Source organism: Amblyomma americanum, chromosome 1 (assembly GCF_052857255.1).
Source record: "Amblyomma americanum isolate KBUSLIRL-KWMA chromosome 1, ASM5285725v1, whole genome shotgun sequence".
In the NCBI taxonomy this organism is placed as follows: Eukaryota; Metazoa; Arthropoda; class Arachnida; order Ixodida; family Ixodidae; genus Amblyomma; species Amblyomma americanum.
The window spans coordinates 197,303,500-197,315,526 of NC_135497.1; the positions used below are offsets into that span (position 1 = coordinate 197,303,500).

The window sequence follows — 12,027 nt, forward strand, 5'->3', positions numbered from 1 at the left end:
TCATTTTCACTGTAGTCTCAGTCCCACCCACTGACTTGTCCTTCAACATCATGTTGGGAATGAAGATCCATCTAGGACCATTGTATTTTGGAGGTTTCACCAATTGCAAAACAGACACCTTGACACCAAAATTGAAGAAAGCAGTGGATGCCCACGATCATCAACCAGAGACGCAATCGGTGCTGCCATTGAGAAATTCATGCGAAAAAAACTGTATTAAAGTGTAAAAAAGTCTTGTAGATACTTTCAATATCTCAAAAACGTCAGACTTTATGGGACATTAAAAACAACTCAATCAAATTTCAAAAGGACAACTCAATCAAATCCAATAGTGCAGCAAAAGGTGCATTCATTGCTAAGAGATTCGAAATCGAAGTTGAAAAACTTTTTCTCTCCACCTTGGTTCAAACTTTGATGAAGCAGCCGAAAAGTGACATATATTGGCATAAACAAGGACTCTGTGACTACTGGCAGTGAGCAGTGCAGCCTAGCTGCAGCTCAAATGATAACTGCCAGCCGGATGTTGAAGGCCTCTATCAGCCATCATCGCTTCATTTACGTTTGCACCAGCATTACGATGGATCCTGATCCTGATTCCAACAAAAATACTGTCACAGAGAACTACAGCCTGCACTTCAGCAACCTCAAACGCACACAGTGTGTGATGCTTTTGAGGGCTGAGGGTGCGGGTCTGGCACAGTTGCTGACACTGTCGCTGTTACCGCCGAGCCACCATCACGATTGATGAGCAGAGACTGGTATATAAGGACAAATTTAAATTCTGTAATAATAGTCGTGCTCGTTATGCAGGCCAGCATCTTGGTTTGTTGACAAAGCGAACATGCCCCAGCTGAGAAAGTCCACTGGTTCCAATTGGAGTTTTCCCCAATTGGGACCCGTTAGGTTTTCGAACACCAATTGGACGCACTTCCAATTGGTCTCAGTGCCGTCAAAAATCAATCTGTTCCAACTGGAACCAATTAGATTTTTTTCCCAGGACCACTGGGGAACATTCTGCCTTGTGCCAACATTTTACAGGGAAACTGAAATTATGAGAATTGCACGGTTTGGGAAGCGAAGCCAAACAAACCATCACAAAAGCATCACACACAAGGAACATAAGCTCAATACATATCCACAGAATTCACTTTTGCTTCCACTTATATACTTCATTAATGGGACCCTCCTGCTGGAGCCAGTAACACTTGTCCGCTGAGAGAAATTATTTCATTTACTCACGCCTGCGGTGGTGGTGGAATGATGAAAACAATTCAGCAGGTAAAGCCGCTAATATCTTTTTAACAGAAACCTCTTTAGTTCACTGTTGTATGTCAATAATAAGCAATGTGTAGCTGTGACACTGACCTCCTGAAACCTCTGTAACTCACTGGAATCTCAAGAACCAATTGAATTTATCCAGTTGGACAAGCCAGCCAATTGGAACACAGTGACTCCAACTGGTTCCAGTTAACGTCAGTTGGCAAAACCAGTTAGACAAGCTGCTGCCAATTGGAACCCAGTAACTCCAATTGGTTCCACTTAATAGCAGTTGGAATCCCAACTGAAACCGATGGACTTTTTCAGCTGGAGCCGAGTGGTGTGTTTGGTAACATTAGCTAGCCACAGGCATTTTCCTCGTTGCAGGTGCATGCCGCTCGATGAACTTCGTCTGAGAACCCCTTAGAGGGGCATGCATGGAGTTCCTCTGCTAATCCGTGCCTGTAAATCGAAGTGCGTCAAAAACGAAACCATGTGGGCACGCAAAGCGCATAGCCGTGAAAAACCAAATCATACCGAAACTTGGCTGGCAGCCTGTTGCGCTGCCAAGTATAGGTTTTCTTTGGCTTCCAACATTCAGGTTGTCTTTTCCATCTTGCTCGTGTGATAAAAGTGCACTAGAAGCTTCCAAACAAAACTTATATACTTCAATAAATAACAGTGAATTTTTAAGGGCATCTGCGGCCAAAGAGCACCATAACACAAGGCATTTTTCGTTTCCTCAAGGTGGGGTCAAAGACCCATTTCCCAAGCATTTCACCCTGAATAAGCCAAGCATCAGGCAGGGAGAAAGCTTGTACCCATTGTATCATTGGTGTGTACACGGCGGCACTGGGGATTGAACATAAACTTCAATATCGATCAAACACACAACCTTCATGTCTGTTTGTTAGGCTCAGAAGTCAGTGTCATTTTTTCGGCTATTTTGTCATTGTGCTTGTGAGGCTGACCTACGGCATCAATACCCATATTTCAGTTCTTGCTCTTTTCTACCTTACGAGAACTTTGTGGTCTTTTTGCAGTTAGGAGCTGGTATCCTATCAATACACGCCAACTTCAACACGAGAAACTCCTCCACCTTGGGAAGTAAGACGACAAACTCCAAGCATCCAACATGAATCCTCTGGCAACAAAATGCTGAAGCCATCAATTATTTCCCGGATTCTGCTCCTTGTGACAGTTGCAAGCCCCTGCTCTGCGAAAAGCTGCATACTGACAGAAATAGGGCCACTGCTGTTGAGAACAGTGAATTGCAAAAGTTATAAAAGCGTAATTTCGAAGCATATTATAAAAAATAAATCTGTCACACGAAGAAATGCATTCACATTAGCAGTGAATAAGTCAAGATATGTTGGATGAATAGGCTTTCTTTTGACAATTCAAATTTCTCTTCCATTTATTTATCAACCAAAATCCACAAACTTCTGGACGTTCCCTCATAGATACCTACCAAGGGGCCCATTGTACCACTCTAGATGAGCTGTATCAAGCAATAAATGCCGCAGTTAGCCACCAATAGCACTTCTGGAAACCATGGCACTGCACATACATGCCCACCCAACTAGCACCTGACAATGGCCTCCAACTTACCAACACAGTACTATATTTAAAAAGTTATGACAAAATCCACAGGCATGAACAAACTTTTGTGTTAAAATGAAATTTTTTGAATGTTCATAATCTCTGAATAACTGGCCACACCAACCTAAGCAGAGAGAGCCCACCACGGGTGTCACCAGCACCCAACAGCAATGGAGAAAAGCAACGAAAAAGGAAAGAGGTTTTCAAGTTCTGTAGTAGGCACAAGATAAACAAGAGCTTTACACTACACTTGCATACACTCACTGGTTATATATCTATGGCTGCTTGAAGTATTCTCTTTATTTCTCAAACAGCTTCACAAATATGTTTTAATGCTAGGCCTGCAATCACATATTTCATCCCTTTTTCCAGCTAGTTGTAACTTATATACATGGTTGTGTGTTAGCATTCTGGCTGTTTTCACTCCTATGAAATATACATCGTTCTTCATTCTCTCTCATACAATGTACCAAAAATTGTGCCCATCTAATACAAACACCAAAATGCAGGTGAAAACCTGTTCCCACATTATCAGCACAGTCTGCATTAAAACTATAGTCGATTCTCTGAACTCAAAAGAAACTGAAAAAATGCTCGAATTATGCAATGCATGAAGTAAGCCTTTTAAAAGGTGTGTGCGAATATTCAGAACTTCGAATAGCTAACAAACAGCATGTCCTATTCGATTCGCACCGCACTTTCACTACTCGAACCTCCTAAACATTAAGAAATTTCGCATTTCCTGTTCATCTAAACTCATGGCGATATAGCATGAGGTTTCCATACAGCAGTATTTTGCATTTGTCAAGCACTGTCTCACATGCATCAAGTGCTCACCCTTATTCAACTCAGCAACAGTATGGTACAAACACAGGAATAAGACACGCGAGAGGTTGTGGAATCATGCCGTATCGCAAAGAACCGGGGTACATGCATCAGCAAGGCCACAATAGTTCTTACAGGTAATAAGTTTGCATTCCTGGACACAAGCTGAAGGCCCAGTGGATTTGCTGTTTGTTATCTATGACAGTACACTCTTTCTTCCTCCGCTCATGAGTATCTAAATTGCATTTCAAGTCAAATAAAGTTAGTCGAGAGTTGGCGCTCACTGTGTTGTCTTCACTTTTGTCCCCGTCCTTATTCATGCTGTTGTTTCATAATGAACCGATACCAACTCGCCCAACTCGCTCTTCTTCTACATACAAGTAAACTTGCCCTTTCAGACTGCCAGCACAAGATAGAAGCCCGCGATAATGCCAGGCCTTGCATAAAATCAATGCGCAGACTGCCGTCGAGAGCCGTGCCAATGCAAAAAGCTAAGTGCAGTACCACGTGACACATCATTGCGTTGTGCCACGATGCAGTCGACAACTGGCTGTGAACCTGACTGGCAGCGATGCGCTTATTTAAGATGACTACAACAAGAGACAAGGCACTAGTGGCATGCACGGAACCAGCCGGAATATGGAAGATAGCGGAAAGGGCAAAGTTGTGGCCCGTGAGCACAGCCATGGTTTTCTCGCCGCACCCACTTTGATCGTTTTCTACTTTTGTCAATTGGAATCTAGAAACTGCAAACCTTAGGCCACAGAGGAGCAGAAAAAGGTGTATGACAGAAACATTAACCTCGAAGACAACCCACGCAATCGCACCGTGTGTGGCACAACTCATACGCTCGGACATCTAACAGCGTGGTTTATTTTCAGCACCTTTGGTTCGCGGCTGTACTCGTGTCCATCACGGGTCTTGCGGTATGGCGAAACCGATTGCGAGGGCTAAATGGGCTACATATCATAATGAACGCTGCACCTGGGTCGGCATTCCACAACTGGCGCTTTACCTTTAAGCATCAGGATGGAATGTGGGAGAGATGGCCCCTGCTCACGTTGCAACTCAGGATCTGATCCCGCTCTTGTGTCTGTTTTGCAAGCCATATTGTTTGGTTTCCCCAGCAGTGCCCTTTACCTTACAGGTATAGTATATTATACTGATTATGAGAGGAAAAAAAAATTTAATACCACTGTTTCTTTTCGTATCTGTATTTTGTGAAAAAACATTTGTCTTTAGTTGAAAATAGCTATACTGAAATTTGAAATTATCTGAAAATACTTGATTTGCTACTGAAATTTGAAATTATCTGAAAATACTTGATTTGCAACCAATTTTTATATTCATATTCGCTTAGCAACCATAAATATGATATTTTCACACCTCTACCTCTACTCTAATGCTTGATTTTGATAGCAGCAAAACATCAGTTCCAATAAGCCAGATGTCTGAACTAAAAGAAGTACACTGTACACCGATGATGAAAATGATTCGGTCATACTTCTTTTCAATCATGTAAATAAATTTGCACTTACTTTCTTGACTGGGCTTTGTTTTGCTAGATTCTTCCATTTTAGCACAGAGAACACTTTCTTCAAACTGGGCATAGGCATCAAACACCTGCAAAATTCAACAGTCCAATCATATATTGCTACCATTAATTTTCAATTGTGCAATGCCAACCAGCATGAGCTTCAGATTAAACCTATAAAAACAAATACACTTTCACTATGAAAGAAATATAATGTTGCCGTTGAGCTAAGACAGCGTACATATGCAGTACATTTTCCAATACTTTTCTTCGTATTCACATGAACGCCCTCACACATCAGGTGCAAATGTCACTTACAATCACTAACAAGTAAAGTATGCAGCAGCAAATACCTCTAGCAGGAAGCAACTATATCCCCTCCAAGCACAGCATCCACATTTTTGAATTCAACATAGTACGGCAGAGCATCACTATAGTACTAACTCAGATTAGAGTAAAGTGAAATTATGGTCCCATTTCGCCTTCAATAGAAGACTTTTTTTTTGGTCATAGTAAAAATATTTTTCAAAGAAACAGCTACTGTAAAGAGCCTGTGGCCGTGGTGACATACTTCCTGCAGAATGATGACATTACAGCGCACGCGAAGTATAGGATCGCGAGGGCAACATTCAAAGGCAAATAAATAGCGAAGATGATAAAGCGGCCCTCTTCAAGATGGCCTCACCATTATTATCGAGAGCTGTGAAGCGAAGTGCATGGTGCGCACGGAAAAAAAAAAGTAAAGCTGACTATGCACCTAGAAAGAAGGCGACGCAGACTGCTGAGAAAGCAAAGGCAGTACACAGAGAAAGAGAGATAAAGAGGAAGAGGGCAGGCAGGGATGTTAACCAGAAGGGTGTTCTGGTTGGCTACCCTGCACTGGGGAAGAGGATGAGGGGATTGAAAAGGGAAAGAGAGCGAAGGCAAGGGGCACAGTCACAACTGGTGCCTCAAGCCAGTCACTCTCAGGAAGCAAAACAGTGCCTTGGAGGCCTTGAGGGCAGGTGACTGCTGAGTCCATGGACCTATGATCTTATCCTCTGTAAAAGGGTGAGGATCGAGGCCGTCCAGGGCACAATGAAATGTATTTCTTTCGGTCTCCAAAGCAGGGCGCTCACACTGGAGATGTGCACTTGTCTCTTCGCAGCCACATCATTCACAAGCAGGGCTGTCAGCCATCCCAATACAGAACGAATATTCCTTTGTAAATGCAACACCGAGCCGAAGACAGCAAGCTTCACGACACGGCGTACTGTGGAGAAGACAAAGGCACAGTCCAGGATCCAATGCCCTGAGGCAACAGTTGAAAAACTGGCCAGTGTTCCACGCAGACAGTGTGAGCTCCAGTGCCAACCTGCATAGCTCCCACACTGCATCAACTGTTGATATAGGAATACAGACTTGAAGTCTGGCACTGTGGGCAGATCGGGCAGCATCACCCGCGTGGCTGTTTCCTTTGATACCGCAGTGTCCTGGCAGCCATTGAAAAATGATGTCATGAACGTTCGGTACAGTGCAGTAGTACACCTCACGAATCTCTGCAGCCAGATGTTCATGCGACTTGTGGTGTAGAGCAGCTTGCAGGCCTTGAAAGGATGCTTTGGAATCAGTGAAAACTAACCATTCATGTGGAGGTTGTTGGCTGATGAACTCAAGTGCAGCTCGAAGGGCAGCTAGCTCTGCAACAGTAGAGGAAGCATGGTAGGTCATCTTCACCTCATCAAGATGGACCTCACCGGGATCACCACAGACCCCGCAGAACTGGTTGAGTTGACTGAGCCATCTGTGCATGCATGAATGCGGTGCCTGTGGTTAAAATGCAGATGTTCCAACATGATCTGTTTAAGAGCAGCCAATGATACGCCAGCTTTCTTCCCAGGAATAGAAAGGTGCACCCAAGGTTTATGTAGACTCCGTAAGGGCGAGCACGGTCTTGAGGTAAGGGTGAATTGCGATGCAAGATAGGTGCGATAAGCATAAATGACTGACGAATGCAGTATGCGGCCTAATTACCGGTAGAGTTGAGAGATGATGACAGGGGACCCGTGTGAAGTGCCGAATATCGGCTCTCATGGTGTCAACAACAATGTATGTAGTATTTGGATGTTCCTGGACAAAAACAACAGTTGCTGCTGTAGAGGCACATTTAGGCAGTCCAAAGCAGGTACGGAGAGCTTGCACTTGCACACTTCGTAAAGTCCAGACGTTTGTCTTTCTTATGTTACTGAATATTGGAAAGCTGCGCCGCAAGTAGCCCAGGAATAGTGAAAGGTACAGTTGTAGCACTGAGTGCACCGGTACGCCCAAGGACTTTCTCCCGAGGAAGGAAAGGACATGGACAATTGCCATCAGTCTCTTTCTTATGTTGTGTAGATGAGGGCGCCACGATAGATTCCTGTCTAGGAATGCACCAAGGCTTCTCTCGAATGGAACAGCTTTGCCACTGATGCATATGGCGTACGTGACAATGTTTTGCATGTGAACGCCACACGTGAACACTTCTATGTCAAAATACTGAGGCCCTGCAGACGAAGGTAAGACGCCAATATAGACGCTGCCTTCTGAAGTCTCGCACGAACTTGGGGCCAAGTCACACTTGAAGCCCAAATAGAGATACCGTCCGCTTAGATTAAGATTTCAGCAGATTGCGGCAGTAAGCAGACCAGGCTGATAAGAACAATGTTAAAGAGAGTTGGGCTTAGCACCCTACCCTTTGGGACTCTGCGCAAAGTTTGATGTAAAGACGCTGCTCCGTCCTCAGTCTGTACAAAGAGCAGAAAGGCAGGAATGGGTAGGGAAGGGAAGAAAAGGGTGAACGTTCACAGTAGGGCAGCGTGAAACACGGGGAAGTGGCGGCACTGTGTGGGCGATTTTGCTGCGCTTGACTGTGTTGTGCGCGTTTCTGAACTATTGCCTCTCAAATGACGCCAAGGCTAAGGAAGACGACACGAAAATCCTTGGGTCTTTAAGTGGAATCAAACTAGCGTTATACGTATTCGTGGCTGCGTTGCATTTGTGCACATGCAGTACTTCCACAAGACAAATGAAATCGAAAACACGATAACATAAAATGTGATAACTGAAAATAAATTTTGTCACATAAAGGGATGATAACATCACGATAAAAGGTTGAGTACTTTTTGTTTTAAACCATCAATTTATGTTCAATAAGTAGCCAATTAATTTCCAAAGAGTGTCCCATCAGCAACTGATTCAGTAAAGATTCTTACTGGTGCGAGTTAAATTAATAAAGAGGAGCTCTACTGTAAAATCCTCATGCACAAAGAGAAATGCACACAAATGTGCATGCTGTGTAAAAGGGCTGAACTGTGCACAATCATCCATTCGACGATTTCAAGCCAGGCATGCGAAAGTAATGCAAAAAATTGCTGCCAAGATGGATGCCTGCACGCTTTACGGGAGCACCGATACTGCTGTTGTCAGCACGCATTTTATTTTGCGTGTTTTGCAAAGATGAGCACATAATATTGCAAAAAATGGGCTGATTTGTTTACATAATGCGTTTTCCTGACAAAAGTGATGAAAAATCAGTATAACTAAAACTCTGAAGCTTGTGTGCAGTCATGCTGTGAAGATACGAGGTCTCGACAGAAAGTTCTTGATACGTTCACTGCGTTCTGGGTCACCGGACAGTCATGCCATTTATTCATGCTGTGTGGCCATGAATACTAGGTGACACGGCTAAGCCGCGGGACAGCTAAGATTTTTCACCGAGCCCATGCCAGGTAACTATGTATGGCCACCTGCTGGCAGATCAAAGAAGCTCACATTGCCAATAGCTCACTGGTGGGTCACGCCGCACCTAAGAAAATTTAAGGGTGGTCCATCAATGGACCACAGCACACAGGGATTAGGGCTCCGAAAATCACTGCTGCAGTGAACGTGTCAAGCACATCTGGGAGGATGGGAATTTTTACTGTGCAATCATGGCATGCTCCATTATAAAATATAAAGTTTTGAGCAATTTTTGCCCCTTGATAGCAACCTGCACCTGAAGGGTACATAGACAAGTTCATCTTAAGAGCCATACATATGCTCCTAACTTAGACTAATAGTATGAAAACGAAAAAAAAAAAACCTTTGAGACTCCCAGCCTAACAGTCCAAACAACATAAAAGTAACAGGTGGCACCGTGGCTTACGATTTAACAGCAGCTGTCTAGTACTTGGGCCAACATTTATTAAACTTAAGGCATTAAGTTATTCATTCACTGTTAAACATACATGGCATAACATTTTTGTTAATCACAAGATACTGATGACAGCTACACAGCATTTATTTCATACAAAATCTCAAAATAGCCTTCAAATGTTAGTAAACCTAATCATCACTGCTACTTCAAGACATAAAACATGGATTTGTGGTACTAGTTCCATAAGCAATGCTAATAACAAGGTTAAGGCTATAGCTACCTAAAACTTTCCTGCATAGCAAGGCATGGGCATTACAGACAACAGCCCAAGCAAGCTCCAAGGAACCATGGAGCCTTGCATGCATACACAAACTTGAGAGAGTTTTGAGGCTTCAAAACAATAGAAGGAAACAAACGTGCATATTTACCTGAGTGAAGTCTCTGACCGTAAGGACTGTCTGGATTGCCTCTTCATAAATGTCTCTTGCCTATGCAAAAAAAGGATATGTGCAAAAGTCATGTTCAGAAAATGATAGAACACCTTCAGGAGCATATACCTTGAGAACCAGTTAAGACTAGAGTAAAACACAGCATAAAGTGTACACAGCTAAAAGAAAATGAATTTCATACCCTGTAAATCAGTAAACTAACAGTTATCGTTCTTAATTTTTAATCAAAGGGGACTGCATGCAATGAAACACTAAAACTTTCCCCAACACACTCTTCAATGTTGTAATCAAAATGGTGCAAGCACAGCAGCTTAAAGGGGCCCCGAAACACATTTTCAGTGCATTGTTTTGCCTGTTGGTTGCATAGAATGAGTTATAGCGATGCTATTAGCATCGGTCGTACCGCGTATACTGCGGTTTTTAATATTTTAATTAGCTCGCAAAAACAAATTCGTGGCGCTGACGATGTCACCGTACAGTGGCGGTTTTTAGCAGCGGATATGACATCACTTGGTGGGAACTTGATGATTGGACAAAGAGTAAATATACTGCAAATTGTGTTAATAACTAGAGAAACGTTTTGACAAGTTTTTGCGTTTTATATTACATTAACAAAACCAACTTGTTTGCCCTAGATAAAAGCACTGTAAAGCAAATAAAACAAAAATACGCCACCAGAGGCTCTGGCTACTTTTTGCATCGAAGGACTTTGCACCTCTCCGTCAACATCCTACGACCTAGCACTCAACACTGCTCTCTATGTATCTGAGAGTGGCTTAGCAGAGTCGATCCGATCGAGCCATTGAACTCTATATGAGCGTTCGTTTCGGTCCCAAGGAAGGATGTGTTCGTTTCACATTTAGCGGGGAGTGCGCATCGTCAGCTTGTGGAGGATCACCGGGCGGCGGCGCCAGATGGCGCCACGTTCCCGTCAACAGCGCGTGCTCCTTGCTCGCCGTGATCAACCAGCGTGCTAGCAGCGACGGGCGATGGTTGGCGGTAAGCAGTAGCGGTACGCGCTATGCTAAATGTATCTGATATCTTGCGCAGGCTGTTACACCGTCGCAGTATCTCGCGCTCGAGTTTGGATCCATAAGTAAGAGAACGTCCCTGATCAGTGTTCCGTTCTGCACCGTCGACGTGACGATGAAGCATTGCTGGGTCAGCTGGGCGTTCACATGATTGTTGTAACCATGCAAACGGCGCTGCCAGCCTTGGCATAAATGAGTTACAGAGAACAGGCAACCATGGAGTGCAAACTTCCGCCACGTACTCAGATAGGCTGTTTTGATTGGTCACACTAAATGTCGTCATTGGGAGAGTGAAATTGTAATGGGAAGCTGCGCGAAAATCGAGTTGAGAGCAGCATTTTGTTTGCTTGTAATTTGAAATTTCTTCGTTGAATAACTCCCGTTCCTATGCATCGATTCTCGTAATTCTTTTTGAGTCAGCATCTGAGCGACATAAAGAATCCATCTGAAGTGTAACCGGCATCCGTTCAAGCAGTGTTTCGCAGCCCCTTTAAAGAGAGACTGAGGACAAATCCAAGTTGGCCTCTACTGATGGCATACTGTGTTTTAATCACAAAAAGACCCCTCCCACCGGAAAAAACAAAAAGCAATATACAAGTAATTTTGTAAGCAAGATACGTGCGTTGACACCAATTTTGGCAGCGTGCGTGCGGAGCCACATTGCATGTGGCCATAGGCATCTGGTGGCATGCCAGCCACATGAAGAAGCCATAAAACAGTAAGACAAGGGGAATGGAGGTTTGCGATTGAGTGCGAACGGTGACCAAGGAGGAAGGGGAAACTATGTCAGAGGTGAATTGGTTTTGATGCGGTGGTGCAGTTGGCACGGTGCGCTCAGGTTTGTGATTAGAGTGATGCCGTGTGTTTTCCCCACTGCATTCACGGTGCCATGTTCCATGATTACAGAGTCCATAGGCAAAGGAAGAACTTGGATCTAATTAAATTAAACATCAGCTTCAGCTGCTGGCGCACAGCAGCTCTTGTCTGGCCTGTTTATCTGCACACTTCACTGCTTAACACATTGTAGAAACCAACTCTACCTTCATTGTAATGTGAAACTGCTGTATTTGCAGTCAATTAGCGGTGGCTACTTCCAAAGCACTGATCACTCTGGATTTGATGTGTAGCATTCTAGGCTTGCTGCACAGGCACCCTACTTTTGCTTCTAGGTTAGAC

General features: G+C 43.8%; 1 protein-coding gene across 1 annotated transcript in view; it reads right to left on the reverse strand.

Moving 5' to 3' along the window:
* fand (Pre-mRNA-splicing factor SYF1 fand) overlaps positions 1-12,027 on the reverse strand; it is an 87,371-nt gene that overhangs the window by 61,585 nt on the left and 13,759 nt on the right. Inside the window, exons 7-8 of the mRNA XM_077648234.1 lie at positions 9,800-9,859; positions 5,223-5,307 (exon numbers count right to left, since the gene is read on the reverse strand). Of these exons, the coding sequence (XP_077504360.1) occupies positions 5,223-5,307; positions 9,800-9,859 (145 nt within the window). The remainder of the gene's footprint in view (positions 1-5,222; positions 5,308-9,799; positions 9,860-12,027) is intronic.